The sequence below is a fragment of the Schistocerca nitens genome, chromosome 1 (assembly GCF_023898315.1).
Source record: "Schistocerca nitens isolate TAMUIC-IGC-003100 chromosome 1, iqSchNite1.1, whole genome shotgun sequence".
In the NCBI taxonomy this organism is placed as follows: Eukaryota; Metazoa; Arthropoda; class Insecta; order Orthoptera; family Acrididae; genus Schistocerca; species Schistocerca nitens.
The window spans coordinates 493,510,031-493,528,641 of record NC_064614.1 but is presented as its reverse complement, the minus strand read 5'-3'; the positions used below and the strand labels follow the sequence as shown (position 1 = coordinate 493,528,641).

The following is an 18,611-nucleotide window of genomic DNA, read 5'->3' as shown; positions in this document are numbered from 1 at the left end:
GCCGTAAAGTTGGAACACTGGTCGAGGAGCCGGTATTAAAAGGTGACGGCCCCGACGACAAAGGCACAGCCGACACCATCGTCAGTTTTGGAGCCATCGGTGTAAATAAAGGTGTGACTGGCAAGTCGCGCACGAAGTTCGACAAACCGTGAGCAATACACTGCAGCCGGAGTACCCTCCTTTGGGAGCGAGCTGAGGTCGAGATCAATATGAACCGGAGCCTGGAGCCAAGGTGGTGTCAGGCTCTCACCCTCTCTGAAGGTGGTAGGGAGGGCAAAATCCAATTGTCGAAGCAGGCGATGGAAGCGGACTCCAGAGGGCAGCAGGGCAGACACATACAACCCGTACTGACGGTCGAGAGAATCGGCGAAGAAGGACTGATAAGAGGGGTGGTCGGGCATTGACAACAGCCGGCAGGCATACCGACACAGCAGTACATCACGCCGGTAGGTCAATGGTAATTCGGCAGCTTCAGCATAAAGACTCTCGACGAGACTAGTGTAGAAGGCTCCGGTCGCAAGACGTAACCCCCGATGGTGGATGGAGTTGAGACGGCGTAAGAGGGATGGCCGAGCAGATGAGTAGACGAAGCTCCCATAATCCAGCTTCCATCAGACTATGGACCGATACAAGCGAAGCAGGACAGTGCGATCCGCTCCCCAAGATGAACCACTAAGAACTCTGAGGACATTAAGGGAACGTGTACAATGGGCCGCCAAATAAGAGACGTGCGGAGACCAACAAAGTTTCCTGTCCAGTGTGAGCCCTAGAAACTTAGTTGTTTCGATGAATGGGAGAACAACGGGACCGCAATGTAAGGATGGCGGAAGGAACACTTTATATCGCCAAAAGTTGATACAAACCGTCTTCTCTTCAGAGAACCGGAAGCCATTTGCTACGCTCCACGAGTATAGGCTGTCTAGACAACGCTGAAGGCAGCACTCCAGGAGGCATGTTCTCTGGGCACTGCAGTAGATCGCAAAGTCATCGACAAAGAGAGAGCCTGAGACATTAGGTGGAATGCAATCCATAATTGGATTCATCGCGATGGCAAAAAGGGCTACGCTCAAGACGGAGCCCTGAGGCACTCCGTTCTCCTGGAGGAAGACGTCGGACAATACGGAACCCACACGTACCCTAAACTTTCAATCTGTTAAAAAGGAATCAATAAAAAGGGGCAGGCGACCGCGTAGACCCCACCTGTGCATAGTGCAGAGGATACCTCCTCTCCAACAGGTATCATAAGCCTTCTCCAAATCGAAGAACACGGCTAAGAACACGGCTACCGTTTGGCGCTTTCGCAAAAAGTTGTTCATGATGAATGTCGACAAGGTCACAAGGTGGTCAACAGCGGAGCGGTGGCGACGAAAGCCGCATTGAACATTGGTAAGTAGCCGTCGAGATTCAAGAATCCAAACTAACCGAGCGTTAACCATGCGCTCCATCACTTTACAGACACAGCTTGTAAGAGAAATGGGGCGGTAACTAGAAGGAAGGTGTCTATCCTTCCCGGATTTGGGTATAGGAACAACGACGGCGTCACGCCAACGCATGGGGACTTGACCTTCGGTCCAGACGCGATTGTAGGTACGAAGAAGGAAGCTTTTGCCTGCCAGAGAAAGGTGTGCCAGCATCTGAACGTGAATGGCATCTGGCCCTGGAGCAGAGGACCGGGACAGTGCAAGCGCACGTTCGAGTTCCCGCATAGTAAAGGGGGCATTATAAGTTTCCAGATTCAGCGAGTGGAAGGAAGGTCGCCGAGCCTCTTCTGCTTCTTTCCTGGGAAGGAAGGCAGGGTGGTAATGGGCGGAGCTTGAAACCTCCGCGAAAAAGCGGCCAAAGGCATTGGAGACAGCCACAGGATCAACAAGGACCTCATTACCTGAGGTCAGGCCAGGTACCAAGGAGTGGGCCTTAATGCCCGACAGCCGGCGCAGGCCACCCCAAACGACAGAAGAGGGAGTAAAACTGTTAAAGGAGCTGGTGAAAGAGGCCTAACAAGCTTTTTTGCTGTCTTTGATGACTCTACGGCATTGCGCTCGGAGTCGTTTGTATCCAATACAATTCGCCAACGTAGGATGGCGGCGAAAGGTGCGTAAGGCACGTCGTCGAGCACGGATAGCGTCTCTACAAGCCTCATTCCACCAGGGGATGGAAACGCGACGTGAAGAAGAGGTAGTATGAGGAATGGAACATTCAGCAGCATTGATGATAACAGCCGTGAGGTATTCGACCTGACTGTCACAACTGAGAAAATTGTGGTCTGGAAAGGTCGCCAGGGAGGGGTAAAGTCCCCAGTCAGCTTTTGGTATGTTCCAGCTCGAAGGACGTGGGGATGGAGTGTGGTGCAGGAGACGAACGACACAGGGGAAGTGGTCGCTCGAATAGGTGTCAGAAAGGACATACCACTCGAACCAACGGGCAAGAGTGGTAGAACAGATCGAAAGGTCCAAATGAGAGTAGGTATGAGTAGAGTCTGAGAGGGAAGTCGGGGCGCCAGTATTGAGGCAGACAAGACTGAGATGGTTGAAGACATCCGCCAAGAGGGAGCCTCTTTGGCAGGATGCAGGAGAGCCCCAAAGGGGATGATGGGCATTTAAGTCGCCAAACAATAAAAACGGCGGAGGAAGCTGAACAATCAGGTGCATCATGTCAGCCCGACTAACTGCGGATGACGATGGAGTGTAGACGGTACAAACGGAAAAAGTAAAGGCACAAAGAGTAATACGGACAGCTATTGCTTGGAGTGGGGTGGTCAATGGGATGGGATGGTAATAGACATCGTCCCGAACGAGCAACATGGCCCCACCCTGAGCTGGAATACCGTCCACAGGGTGAGGTCATACCGCTCCGAGGTATAGTGGGTAAAGGCAATACGGTCAGTAGGGCGCAACTTGGTTTCCTGGAGACCAAGGACGAGCGGACAGTGCAGGTGGAGGAGCAGTTGTAATTCCTCCCGATTAGATCGAATACCTCTTATGTTCCAATGTAACAAGGCCATCGCTAGTCAGAAAAAAGGAGGGAACGAGACGGGGGAAGAGCTGGTCACCTCGACGGCCGCGGAGGGCCAGGTTTCGAGGGAACAACGCTGCAACCGGCGGGAGGCGGATCCTGTTCCATCGAGTCGTCGCCAGCTGCAGCCGCTGTCCCGGGTTGCGTAGGAGGGGCAGCATCATTTGCCGATGAGAGCAGAGCGTCCCAGCGAAACTGTCGGCCGGGAGCAGCGACTCACGGATGGAGCGTCAGACGAAACGCACCAGGGTGGAGAGGGGGATAGAGACTTCTTCTTGGAGGCCTTCTTGGAAGTCCGAGGAGGCACAGGGATGGTGGGCTGGACCGGAAGAAGGTCCTCACGCGCGGGGTCCGTTTTGGAACGACGGACCTCGGAAGCCGGGGTCCGGAACATTTCCCCGATGGACGCTGAGAAGAGGATCACTTCTCAGGCGGCGGGTGGGGGAGGAGGAGGAGGAGGAGGAGGAGGAGGAGGAGGAGGAGGAGGAAGGGTGGCCCCTGGGGCAGAGGGGGCGGGGGAGGAGGATTTGGAAGGGAGGGATTTGGGAGGCGGAGGCATAGACCCCGGATGGGGTGAGGAGGTGGAAGGGGGACAGGATAGGGGTGACGATACTGTGGAAGGAGTGGACACGACTGAGGCAAACGAAGTTGTCAACGTCACGGGATGGAGGCGGTCATACTTCTTCCTGGCCTCAGAGAGACGATCCAAAGTTTTGAGTTCTTGAATCCTCTTCTCCTTCTGATACGCGGGGCAGTCTAAAGATCTAGGCGAGTGGATGCCAGGACAATTAACGCACCGAGGTGGTGGGGTCCATGTATGTTCCTCACGAAGAGGACGTCCACAATCGCCACAAAGGGGCTCAGCCTCACACCGTGACGACATGTGCCCAAAGCACAAACACCGAAAGCAGCGCATAGGAGGCGGGACGTAAGGTCGCACGTCACACCGTTAGCACATCACCTTTACCTTCTCCGGGAGAATGTCCCCCTCGAAGGCGAGGATAAAGGCCCCGGTGTCGATGCGACGGTCTTTGGGGCTGCGCTGGACTCGCCGGACGAAATGCACGCCTCGGTGCTCCAGGTTGGCCCTGAGCTCCTCATCAGATTGCAGCAGGAGGTCCCGATGAAAAATAACCCCCTGCGTCCTATTCAGTGCCAGATGCGGGACAATGGACACTGGGATGTCCCCTAGTAGGTAGCATGCCTGGAGCGCCGCCGACTGTGTGGCGGAGGTGGTCTTTATAAGAACGGATCCCAAACGCATTTTACTGAGAGCCTCGATTTCCCCGAAGATGTCCTTTGATGTGCTGAACAAAGAACATGGGCTTGGAGGTGGCGAACATCCCCCCATCGGTCCGAGAACAGACCAAGTAGCGGGGGAAGTACTTCGCCCCAAGCCGGCGGGCCTGTCCTTCCTCCCAGGGAGTGGCCAAGGGGGAAAGGGCAGGAGAACCAGAACCAGAGACAGTACATTTCTTTTTAAAAGACTCGGCTGCAGAGCGACCTGATACATGTTGACGTGGGAGTCCTGATGCCCCAAGGAGACGGGCATCTACTCCTTGGCCGACGTGGGGAGGGTGCAGCTCAGGTATCGGCAGTATGATCCCTGTGTTGTCAGGGGGCTACAACCTAGAGGGTACATGACGACCCCACTACAACGGGCTGGCTACCGTGCTGGATTTCGGGTGCCATGGAAAGTCCATCATGATCGTAGGTGCAGATGGGGACGCACTATGGGCGTAACTTGTACAACCCATTAGGCGTTTAGGCCCAATTTGAGGAATAGTGGGTATGGTTACAACGCCGTTACAATGCTGAGTGCCAAGATCTTAGTGCACGGAGGACCAGTGATACATCACGTAAGGCATCCTTCCCCAAAAGGCTCGTACTTCTGTAGAATTTTGAAAAATGGAGGTCAAACCCCAAGGGGGACGATCACATGGAAGGCCGAAACGGTTGAAACTCCTTTTAGTCGCCTCTTACGACAGGCAGGAATACCTCGGGCCTATTCTTACCCCGGACCCGCAGGGGGATGTATGAAGAGCAGGCAATAAAGTAACCCAAAGAGAACTTCAGTGACAGCAGAGATCTTGGAAGAGCAATTGCACTGAATGGATAGTGTCTTGATAAAAGATTACAAGGAGAACATCAACAAAAATAAAACAGGTTTAATCAAACATATGTGAATTAAATAAGGTAATGGTGAGGGAATTATACTAGGAAAGGACACTAAAAGTAGTAGATGAATTTTGTTGATGATTGATGATGGCCAAAGTAGACACGAAAACTATTTTTTCTTTGGAGTGCAGCCTTGTACTGAAGTGAAACAGGGACAATACACAGTTCAGACAGCAAGAAAACAGAAGCTTTTGAAATATGGTACTGCAGGAGAAATCCAAAAATTTTATTGGTAGATGTGCTAACTAACAAGTTGGTACTGAATCAAACAGGGATGAAAAGAAATTTATGGCACAACTTGACTAAAAGAAGAGATCGATTGACTTCCTGAGGCGTTAAGGAATTGTCAGTTTGGCAGTAAAAGTAAGTAGGGGGAATAAAAACTGTAAACAGATATCAACAGTAAGCTGGTTAAAATGGATGTAAGTTGTGGTAGCTGCAAAGTGTTAAGGTAAGTGACTACATTAAAGCTAGGAACGGGGGTGAGGGGGGGGGGGGGGGTGTGGAAGAGGAACAAGGTGGAGGATCACATTATTCATGCTTCATAATTTCATTTACATTATACTCATGTCATAAAAAAAGAACCTAGTTAAATGATGTATTATCCAAGTGAAATGTCACCTACAATTTCTTTCTGTAGAAATCCCTGAAAGGATTTTTAATTCTTATTGATTGCATATGTACTGAGGTATGAGTAATGTATGCAATAAACTGATTACTTATATTGTGTACTGTAACGTGTGTTTTCTGAGCAAACACATTGGGAAAGACCAAGTACAACTACATATTTGTGAAGAGAATTTGCATCCTCCATAGCACCAGTTAATACTGTTTTTCCAGAAAACCACTATACCTATACTGACACTTCAATATCTGCTGAAAATCCTCATTAATGCTCATAAAGTTTTATATTATTGGTGCGATGCAATTCCATGAAACAAAGGCAAATCATAATTATGTTGATATCTGTTGCATAATACTTGGTAACCACCACTAGCTTACATATCTTGTCTTACAAAAATCCACTCATCAAAGTTCCTTTAATGAATGCACCTCCTATGCAACTTTATAGGTAAGAGATTAACATATTTTTGTTTTTCGTTTGAAGATTGGTACATGACACCTTTAATATTTCATTGGTATCCCTTTTTAACAAAGACTATACTTTTTACAGTTTTTCTATGAGATCTGGGATTTGATGTTTCCGCATTCAATAATTTTTAATATAATTTAAGCTACACCATTTACCAGATATCCATTTAGATAATTTCATAGTCATTTTCCTCAAACAATGACCTGCTAATGTACTGACTAACAAAATTTATGCTTGGAGTTTTACAACTCATTTAATTTCTTTCAATCACAGTTTGAGACAAACATTTAGTGATCTGTCGCTAATAGTCATTGCATTTATATCTTCTCTACGAGAATTTCAGTTGACTTGAGAACAATGCAAACTACACTAATTTGGATGAAAGTATTAAGCACACTAATTAATGCATACTCATACAGAGCTTATACATACCTGACAAATAGTTTGCTGATTTCAGAATCATCATCCAGAAGCTCACAGTGATTTACCAGTTCCAGGCACATGCCTTTCTGGCACAAGGCAGATTCACATGATGCTTAAAACAAAATGCCAATATAAGTGATGATACTGTATGTTATAATGATAAAAACAGAGTTATATTTTGCTCAAATATTAAAATGCCTATTCTACTAACTGGAAATTAAAAAAACAGTGCTAAACAAACTCCCTCCGTTAAATTGGCTATTGAATAGAACCTATACCTTCGACAACATGTGAGAAAGTTTGTGTGTGTGTGTGGGGGGGGGGAGCACAAAGTTTCTACATGCATGCATAGGTGCTTCTTGGTTTCTAGAATGCAGGTTAGTTAGGGGTCACCATGCACTCTAAGGTCTTCCTCAAAAGGTAGTACGAGGGAAGCCATAACTATTACTTGGACAAATACTTTGTAATATGAGGAGGGGAATGAGGACTTTCTCCAAGAATCAGGACAGTACGTAGTTTTCCAGATTTCTTTAAAAAAATGAAGACTGTCTACACTTCTCTTTTACAGTGCTGTAACACATTACCAACAGCAGTGTCTAGTACCCCAGACAGACATGCCAGATTCCAAGTGGAGAAGTAGTAGATGTATTCCTCATCATTATCAAAATAAATCCTAACATACATTCAGCTGTGCAATAAATCCATCTCTCCTTATACCAACTTTTTGGATCTTCCTTTCTTCATTGCATCTTGGACAAGCTCTATCCCATACAAGATAACTCCTCAAGCAATTTAAACAAACTGGATGTGACATAAGCTGCCTTCCATCTTCAACAGAAGCTTTGTAGCATTTAAACACTATAGATTACATATCAAAGTGGTACGATCAACCTTGTAACACCACTGGTTGCAATAATAGAAGGAATTAACTACCGACAAATGACATGAGGTCTATGTCCAGCAAGGGATCTGTCACCAAGAAAAACACAGCATATCTGACAGACTGATCATGCGACACCAGCTAGCTGGCTGATTTAAGCCCGAGTGGTCATGAGGTAACTTTCATTCTCTGCAAGTCAGCCAGTGCTGTATTCTGATCTAACCAACGGTTCTATATAGAAGACGATCCCATATTCATGGACACTGCCAAATAGTGAAGCAGACTGCACTTATTGTTATGCAGCTTGACTACTACTGTGTGTGAGGTTCCTAGAATGAGGTTAGCTTTGGCACTTACAGACTGGCCTACTTATTCAGCCAAGCAAATTAATTACTTTAATGGTTTCCACCACCACCAATCAATGTTGCCATGTCTATGTAACTATATGATAAACTCTTCTGTACTCAGTTAACCTGCAAGCACGATGAATTAGTTGTGCAAATTCTTTAATTTTCTTTCAGTTTATTTGTTGTGAAATAATTGAGTTCTGTTTCAGGTTTTAGTGTATTTACAGAAGTGTAATAAATAACTGTAGTCTTGAAGCGTGAGTAGCAAAATTGGCAACGAGGATGTTACTTTTGAATCAATGACCATTATCATGGATGCAAAGTTTTTTGAAGTGTGGCAGCAACAACACAATCAACATCAGGAACTGGTAAAGTTTTTGATGAGTTCAACATCACAACAGGAAGATGGGAAACTGTATCAAAAATGGTCAATGCTGAATTTTTGGACAAGTGATATTAAATTTCTTGACCACTGATGGGCATATTTGCTGACAACCAATCCTCAGCTGCATAACTTAGTGGAAAAGTTGGTTCCACTGTTGAACTCACCTATGCTGCCTCTGTTAGATATTTTTGCCTTACTTTCAGAACATTTTTCAACCAAATTGCATGTAGCAGCAGACCGTTTAAGAGTTTTTGCAACATCACAAATCTCATTCTGAAAGCTATGCTTTGTGGATCACTGACATTCAACATTTAAGCAGAAAATGTACCAATTTATGTATACATGTGGACAATCCTATGCTAAAAGTATAATATGATATGCCACAATCTGTCTGTCCCCTGACAAAGAAGCGTGTATACAGACTTTATTTAGCTGGGCCCCTATTTAACAGAAGTGTTACGCACTGCATGTGCTTTTAAAATATCACAGTATGCTCAGCAGACTTTTCCACTGATTTCCAAACCTCTGCTACGGTCCAGTAAGAACAGACTCAGTGTACTAGACTTCAACGTTGGAACCTAATGTGATAAATATGTCTCACTCTGTGGCAGCCCTCCAGCTCCGTTCTACATACACCATTCTGAGCTAGCAGTGGCAGTGGTTTTGTTACTCAGATATTGCCTTACCTGGTGGCTACAGATCCATCTCTGGCACATTTTTCATGTGAACACATACTCTGCATTGGGGTTTTCAATTCAACATTTTGTGCCCTGTGAATCAGTAGACACTATCCACTCTTAATCTGCACCATTGTTTGAGCCAGAGTTAGGAAAGCAACTGAACTTTCATGCCCACATAATGTTGGAGCCATTGGCTGGGTAACATCTCTTTAAAGCATGTCAAATCCCACTAGCTCTCCAGGATGAAGTTAAGCTAGAAGTGGATAGACAGAAACAGCAACAAGTTCTTCCTCCCCCTTTTATCCAGTGGACCTCCCTTTTGATAGCAGGATGAAAGACAGGTAGCTTCCTTCCCTTTTGTAGTGATTCTGAACTTACAGTCAATGCTCAAGTAGAAGTAGACTGATATCCAATACTGTACTCAGAGGAGCTCTTTTCTAATTTTCCTGAGGGTCAACTATTTTTCCAAAACTGCGTCACTGGTCATGTGTGTGTGAGTTGTGCTTGTATGGGGGTTTTTCTAGTTTGAAAGAAAATCTTTTGGCCAAAAGCTTAAAAACCTTTTTTTGTGCCTATCAACAATGCAATGTCTCCTCTACCTCTTCTTATCCCTTTCATAATATTATCTTAAGCTTGCCTAGTTTTGGAAATCATCATTATTTTGGAAGTTGTGTGAGGATGTTGACAATTTCATTGTGGGGAGACATGTGTGAAGTCAGAGTTGAAGATAATAAGTAGGTTAACATGCCCGGTTGCAAAGAAATGTGTCGAAAAGAAAATGATTTTTGTGTCTATGGCTTATTTTGTTAAGATTTTGTGTACAGAAATGTCAGAAGTAGCATATGAAAAAGATTCATGTCTTTAATAGAAACAGACGATGATGTAAATCAGAATTAGCATTTGTGCCCTCAGGGGAGCGTGCCGTATTTACTCGAACCTAAGCCGCTCTTTTTTTCCGGTTTTTGTAATCAAAAAAACCGCCTGGGGCTTAGAATTGAGTGCAAAGTACGCGGAAGTTCTGAAAAATGTTGGTAGGTGCCTCCACAACTAACTTCTGTCGTCGAATATATGTAGCGCTACACAGGCATGCTTTGCAAGCGCAAAGATAAATACTGGTAGATGACGAGCTTTTTTTTTTTCTCCGCCCCGAGTTTCGACCACTGTACTTTCATACATTATCCAACGAAGTAAATAGAAATTCCGTCTTGTTCATCTTCGAATGTAGCGGCCTTTCAAATATTCGTAGCAACAAAAATAAATTTCTTAATACAAAAATACCAACAATGCACAAGACTTTAGGATTGTTGCACGAGTTGATACGCTGGGGCTCATTAAGGTTTCACGTAGTGCACCTACTGCTTCGTGGAACTTTGTGAAGTGCTTGTTGGTGTTAACGAATCATAATGAAGCACTTTCATTACAGTGCCAAAGTCAAGAGGGGAGTTCTTTCTTTTGCGGAACAAAGTTCTAATCGTGCTGCAGGACTGCGATACAGGATTGATGAGAGCAACGTCAGGCGATGGCGACTACAGAGAGACAAATTATTTGAATGTTCAAGTAGCAGGAAAGCATTTAGTGGGCCAAAGTGTGGCCGATATAATGCACTAAAAGTGATTTTTAAATGAATTTGTTAAGGAACAGCATCAGAAATTCCTGCCTGTGAACGCCGAAATTTTAAAAATTAAGGCACATGAAATTGCTAGAGAGCAAAAAAATCAAAAATTTTAAAGCTAATCGCAGCTGGATTGATCTGTTTATGAAGCGCTGGGGTTTTTCACCTCGGAGGCGAACTTCAGTTGCACATAAGCTGCCGAAAAATTATGAAGAACAACTTGTGGAATTTCAGTGCTTCATAATTAGGCGGCGCACAGAAAAGCAATACCTTCTTGGTCAGACAGGAAATGCTGAAAGCCCTGGCAGGTCAATACACACACAAACAAACACAATCATACACACAAAATTCTGGCTTTCGCAACCAACGGTTGCTTCGTCAGGAAAGAGGGAAGGAGAGGGAAAGACGAAAAGATGTGGGTTTTAAGGGAGAGGGTAAGGAGTCATTCCAATCCCGGGAGCGGAAAGACTTACCTTAGGGGGAAAAAAGGACAGGTATACACTCGCACACACACCCATATCCAACCACACATACACAGACACAAGCAGACATTTTCTTTTGTTTTATTTATTGAAGTAAGTGAAAAAACATATAAGGAAGGGATTCTTGATTACAACAAGTGCCGGTGTTCCCAGAGTCCGCCGCCTGCAACTACAATTGAAGAAGTAAGAAACGAAGTCCGATGTCGGTTGGTTGGTTGGTTGTTTTGGGGAAGGAGACCAGACAGCGAGGTCATCGGTCTCATCGGATTAGCGAAGGACGGGGAAGGAAGTCGGCCATGCCCTTTGAAAGGAACCATCCCGGCATTTGCCTGGAGCGATTTAGGGAAATCACGGAAAACCTAAATCAGGATGGCCGGACGCGGGATTGAACCGTCGTCCTCCCGAATGCGAGTCCAGTGTGAAGTCTGATGTCCTGCGCAACGTTTCTAGTAGCTCAATCACGTTGTATCAGTTTAAAGGGTGTTGTCATATGCATATTTAGTAATAATATTTATTGATTTTTATTGCAATGCTCAGCCAAGTGATTATTTCAGTTAGTTGTAGCATCTACAATACTAGAGATACATCCGACGTTTGAAAGAATATCATCCACACAATCAGAAAGTCCAAAATATAGTAAAGGCAGATAAATGAGGGAACTACCACATAATTGAGGTTAATAGTTCATGCGTCCAACTTCTTGACAAGAAAAATTTACAAAAGAGTAGAAAAGAAAATTGAGGATCTGTCAGATAATGATTAGTTTGTCTTCAGCAAAGGCAAAAGAGGCGTAGTTCTGATGTTGCATTAGACCATGGAAACAAGATTTGAGAAAAATCAAGGCACTTTCATACAATTTATAAACCTCAAAAAAGCATTTAACAATGTAAAATGGTGTGAGATGTTTGGAATTATCAGAAAAATAGGTGTAAGCTATAGAGAATAATGGAAAATATACAATACATACAAGAAACAAGTGCTAACTTGATTAAAAATGGTATATGGCACTGATGCAGTCTTCTTCTCTACTGTTTAACCTGTACATTGAAGAAGCAATGAAGAGAGTTTCAGAAATGGGATCAAAATTTAAGGTCAATGATAAGATTTACTTATGTTATTCCTAACCTCAGTGAATGTGAAGAATTAAAGGACTTGCTGAATTGGATGACTAGCTTACTATGCACAGATAGTGACTGGGAGCAAAGCAAACCAATACAAATGTAATGAGGAATGGCAGAAATGAGATTATCGATAAAGTTTCCATCAAAATTGAGAAGCACATGGTAGAAAAAGCGGTAGAATTGTCCTACCTTGGAATCAAAACAAAGACTAGTGTAGACAAAGCATGCATACTTCTAAACAAAGTCTATAAGTACCAATAGCACTATGTCAGTGCACAGGAGCGTGCACGCACGCGTGTGTGTGTGTGTGTGTGTGATTTTATTTTACTCCAGCTTGTCAAAGGGAAGCTAGCAAGTTTTCTTTCTTTTGCAAGTGCCTATCGACAACTGAACACTTCTTCAAGTATCAAATATAGGCCTTAATTTGAGGCAGAAATTTCTAACAATGTATGTCTGGAACACAGGATTTTATGGAAGTGAATCTTTGACTGTGAGGAAAATGGAAAAAAAAGGAGGATTGAAGCACTTGAAATATCATGTTACCAAAGGATGCTAAAAAGTACGTGGACTGGTAAGATAAGAAATGAGGATGACATGACTTTTAAGCCATAAAGGTATTGGAGCTCATGGTAACATGTATATCAGAGTCCAAGTATGAAGAAATGTGAAGTCATAAATATAATTTACACAATCAATTAAAACCAAAAGCAGTTAATGAAATTTCTTCAATAAAGTAGCATAGGAAAACAGGTGTATGATACAGGAAAAGCTTCAAAATGGGACATTTTTAATGGTTAGCATCCAGTCCCAGAATAATGAATGAGTGGATATTTGTTCCCAATGCACTGGGTACAGTTTGGAATGGTAAATGAAAATTTGGAAAGAGCTAACTTAATTCCTGCTGTACTACAAATGGAGGGCAAATTTATAGCTAAATTACAATTTGCATTCTCATTGGTGAAGACTAAATCCATAGGTCTGCAGTTTGATTCCCTATAACCCTTACGATTTTTATGACTTACTTTATCTCTGACAATGTATGTTACTGTTAAAAATTATAAGTTGCAATGTGGATCAGATTCCATATTACACTGTAGCCCCAGTGTACCTGGCTGGGTCATTCAGTTCAGAGATTGGGTGGAAGGCAAAGTATACCACCTCCAGGACAACACTCAGTAGTAGAGCACTCTGCTCTGCAAATAAATTTTCAGGTTGATTAAAGATTCTTTCTTTCCTTTTTTTGTGTGGAAAGACAGTGGACTTTACCAAAATCTAAACGTACTGGCATGTACATATTATACGCTGAAGAAGGGTGTATCCTCTCACTGACCTAGGCGTCCCCATGTTACAAGGAAGCACTCTATTTGGAGTTTTGTTAAGAACACTTAATCTCATCTCATTGGTTGAAAGAAGTTGTAGTCGAATCAGCATAAGAAAATCCCTGCCAGCTGCGGTGGGCTGCATACAGCAGCTTTGTGGCCCACCTAAATCAATTACGTAATGCAATTTTGTAAAGGTCTCTAAGACGTTAAGTGTTGTCGCAGTTATAAAGCTGACTACTGTTTTTGCTGGTAGCCATTAGTGATAGGCATCTGAAAGCTGGCAACAGCACTGCTATATTGTAAGGATCTTTTCTGCCGAGTTGACTATAGCTATGCCAGAACTGTGTTGTTGACTTTGCTGACTACAGACTGTCATTCTTCGATTGCAGCCACTCATTTCCTCATCAGTTCTGATGCCTTAACTCAGTCATGTGATAACTGAAAGAAAGGGGATTTCACTTTATGCTACAACATGAATTGTGCATGTACTGAAGGAGAATCAACTGTTTCTTAATAGTTACTACTGTAAAACTCTTGAGAAAAATCCTACCAGTTTTCAACAAGTGGCTAAAATACGATAATATAGGAAAGATGTGAAAAGTAAAGCAGTCAACCACTGGAAGGATCACTTAACCACCACAGTATCTTACTATAAATTTTTCTACTGAAGGTATGACTTTGCCATTCTCAAAACTGAGAGCGCATTCATCCAGCCAGCATTAATGGCACCTGCAACTTCATGTCCATTTCATATATGACTTATAGCATTTTTATCACAAGTACAATTCACTCCACAAATCTATTAATTAAATCTCCTCCTCAGATGTATCTTGGCATCTGAGTGACCTACCCCTCCTTTTTAACCTTCCCTAACCTATCCCTCTCTCATTCCCTAAGAAAGAACTGATAGCTCTGAAAACTGAGACTGTGTCTAACAGCAGTACTAAATATTTCACCTTCTGAAGCTAAATATGGCCAGCAATTGTGTAATATAATTAAACTCAATTCTTATTATTTTTCAGAATGCCATTCAGAACATACTGTAGTAATAAGTGAAACAATTACTGAACACCTGATTTTTTAAAAAAAGCAGATCAAATATGCAAAAAATTACTTACAACCAATAAGAGATTCAGGGGATGGCACTGGACCCATTTCCTCCAGTAGTTCACATAATGGGTCCATAGGATCAGGTGCAATCTGAGACAAATATTTTACTAACAGCTCATGTGTGTCGCACATTTCCTGAAAGTAAAAAACCAAAAGATTTGTAAAACACATAGAATTACAACTAAAAAATAGACACAACAGGGAACAACAAATAGACAGCACAAGAATGTGTGTAAAAACAAGTAAATACTCCTTAATCACTGGAAAAAATATACAGGCAGTACTGGATTGAACAACACTTCAAACAGCATAAGTTATTCCAGAGAGTAAAAATAAATAATCTACATTGCCAACAGTCTAATCCAGTTCACAATTTACAGTCCTACTGCTGGCTGCTATCTAAGAGATTCCAGGGACAACAAAATTTTGATTTTCAATACATTGTATAATTACTGACCAAATTAAAAAATTTAAAATGCTATCATAATCCACTCTAAGAGGTATAATCTTATGGTAAAGGTTTAACACAGTAACACAAGTATTACAGTAAGAAACTGTGTACATGTTCTGAGACAGCATAACTCATTACATGCATATTAGCCTGACTATACCTATCCAGTATTTGAGAATGAGAGCACTTAGCAACTGCCAACCAACCATTCCTAACTTTTACTTCCTTACATGCTTAACGTTAAATATTCAACACAGTAACTCATTTGTAAAGTAATTAGTTATCTGGAGCTGTTTCATACAAGGAGGTTTGATTCTTTAAATAATTGTGGGTTTACTGCTACTGGTCTAAGCGTGGACAAACAAACACTATTTGCCACAAGTAATTATCACAATAAACAAACAACTTACAGAAAAACAGAAAATTATAACATAAGCACTAACAGGCAAAAGTTCTTTTAACAGATGGAATGATGCTGATTTGATTGCTAATTCTGAAAGGAGCATTTACTCATCTAAGTGCAACAAAACTCAGTTCAATTTATCATTTAGACTAGCACTGGTCATGAAGTGATTTTTCTGGAGATCGTGATTTTGAGCCACTTCACTTGAAGTGACCAACTTCCTCCAGTTGAAACGAAAGACAGGAAATTCAAACAGGCAGATCGAGCCAATTACTTTCTATTTTTGCCACAAATTGTTGCTACATTTACATGCAAAATTAAACAGTTTTGAGTTTGTACGAGCTGCTGAGAACCAAGGTGGTCCAAATCAAAAAATTGTAGTTTTTTAGTTATACCACTCAGTTTACAAACGCTGCACGGAAATTTGTTGTGAAGAAGTGGTATAATGATAACTCCAACTGGAGCTGCTTGAGAGTGGCAAATGCATTCCTCCTCTCACTCCACAGTGAAGCGTTTTCGCAGCAATAGTGATATAAATCAAGTGGAAATGCAATGTGGTCATGTTGTTTTGTGTTGCTTTGCATGTTTGTTTATGATCTAAAATAAAAAGGCATTGCAATAGTGCTAGCAAGGATTAGCATTGTTTTCTTTTTTCAGATATATAGCATCCATATGTTATTAAAGCAGAAAGTTTGCACTCCATGTTGAGGTCTGGGTTAAACTCTACATGAATCAAGCAGTGATGTCTCACATTAAATACATAAACCATACATTGTGCTCTTATAACAACAAAAATAATCAATTATTGATAAAATTATTTCACTGAATAGATAAAAAATCTACAGACCAAGCAGTGGCAGAACACATGCATGTAAAAAGACTGTTGCGACTGGCAAGCTTTTGGAGCCAGTGCTCCTCCTTCAAGCAGAAGGGTTGAAGGGGAAGGAAGAAGGGTGCAGGAAATGACTGGAGACGTCTAGGAAAAAGGGTAACTTTGGGAAAGTCATCCAGAACCATGGGTTAGGGGAGACTTCCCATACGGGATGAGAAGGAAAGTCTTATTGTTGGGAACTGCATCGGATGAGATTTGAAAACCTGAGAGCTTAAAGGTGGAAGACAGGGTAATATGCAATACAGAGATTACTACTAAAACATCGTGCACAAGTTAATAAGAGTGAGAAACTAAGTGCTTTGTACGTAACAGAGGTGGGAGAGGGTGGTGAAAAATAGACAGGAAAGACAGTGAAAGAAGTAGGAAATTAAAATAGTGTGAAGCAAAGAGTAGTTAAAGTGAAGAATAGTTGAGACAGAAGAAATTAACATATATTAAAGGCCAGGTGGGTGGTGAGAACCAAGGACATGTTGTAGTGCTAGTTCCCACCTGGGGAGTTCTGAGAAACTGGTGTCTGGGGGAAGAATTCAGATGGTGCGTGTGATGAAACGCGCTGAAGTCACAAATGTCATGTTGCAGAGATGGCTCTGTAACAGGATATTGCGAGTTGCCAGTGTATACCCTCTGCCTATATCCATTCATCCCAATTAATAATCTGGTGGTAGTCATGCCGATGTAGGAGGCTGAACAGTGTTTATATATTAGCTGGTATATGACGTGTTGTTTCGCAGGTGGCTCTCCCTTTGATACTATATGTTTTGCCTGTTGCAGGGTTATTATAGGTGGTGGTAGGAGGGCGCATAGGGCTAAAGTCTTGCAGAGATGGGTGCAGAAGGAGTATAGGGCCTGACAATACTATTGCAGATGGTGACAGAAAGCTATTCTAGGTCCGATGGGCAAAATTTCAGACTGAATGGATCTCATTTCAGGGCATGATTTTAGGAAATCTTGGCCCTGTCAAAGTAGTTAATTAACACATTCCAGACCAGGATAACACTGAGTCGCCAATGGCATGCTCTGAAACATGTTTTGTGGAGTGATCAGCAGTCCCTGGATTGGACGTGATGGCCCGGGAAATCCTGCTTTTTAACTAGGTTGGTGGGGGTAATTATGTGCAGTGAAGGCTGAGGTGAGAACGGTGGTGTATTGCTGTAAAGAGTCTGCATCCAAACAAATATGTTTGCCTCAGAAAGGATGTGGCAACCATCAAAATGTAAGTACCAACATCCCCCACATACATGGTCTGTCAGCTGCTGAACGTTTCCTCAATCAGCGCCCACCTGATTCCAAACCTATGACATCCTTCCTACTCACCTTAATCAACTTTATACTTACGAACAACTACTTCACCTTTGAGGGGAAAACATACAAACAGATCAGGCATGACTACCACCAGATTATTAATTGGGATGAATGGATATAGGCAGAGGGTATACACTGGCAACTTGCAATATCCTGTTACAGAGCCATCTCTGCAACATGACATTTGTGACTTCAGCACGTTTCATCACACGCACCATCTGAATTCTTCCCCCAGACACCAGTTTCTCAGAACTCCCCAGGTGGGAACTAGCACTACAACATGTCCTTGGTTCTCACCACCCACCTGGCCTTAATATATGTTAATTTCTTCTGTCTCAACTTTTCTTCACTTTAACTACTCTTTGCTTCACACTATTTTAATTTCCTACTTCTTTCACTGTCTTTCCTGTCTATTTTTCACCACCCTCTCCCACCTCTGTTACGTACAAAGCACTTAGTTTCTCACTCTTATTAACTTGTGCACGATGTTTTAGTAGTAATCTCTGTCTTGAATATTACCCTGTCTTCCACCTTTAAGCTCTCAGGTTTTCAAATCTCATCCGATGCAGTTCCCAACAATAAGACTTTCCTTCTCATCCCACATGGGAAGTCTCCCCTAACCCATGGTTCTGGATGACTTTCCTAAAATCGACCCTTTTTCCTAGACCTCTCCAGTCCTTTTCCTTCAGCCTTCTTCCTTCTCCTTCAACGCTTCTGCCTGAAGAAGGAGCCACTGGCACCGAAAGCTTGCCAGTCACAACAGTCTTTTACGTGTTTGTATTCTGCTGCCGCACGGTGAGTAGATTTTTTTTGTCTATCCAATTAAATAATTTTATGCATTGTTCTGTAACTGATCTATTCACAAAAAGCTTAGAATAGAATATTCTCATGCCAGATGAGTAATTTTAATTAACTTAG

At 42.8% G+C, this 18,611-nt stretch overlaps 1 protein-coding gene across 1 annotated transcript in view; it reads right to left on the bottom strand.

Moving 5' to 3' along the window:
• Positions 1 to 18,611, bottom strand: part of LOC126252642 (ras GTPase-activating-like protein IQGAP1) — a 367,157-nt gene that overhangs the window by 52,257 nt on the left and 296,289 nt on the right. The window contains exons 27-28 of the mRNA XM_049953548.1: positions 14,654 to 14,780; positions 6,716 to 6,818 (exon numbers count right to left, since the gene is read on the bottom strand). Coding sequence (XP_049809505.1) covers positions 6,716 to 6,818; positions 14,654 to 14,780 — 230 coding nt within the window. The remainder of the gene's footprint in view (positions 1 to 6,715; positions 6,819 to 14,653; positions 14,781 to 18,611) is intronic.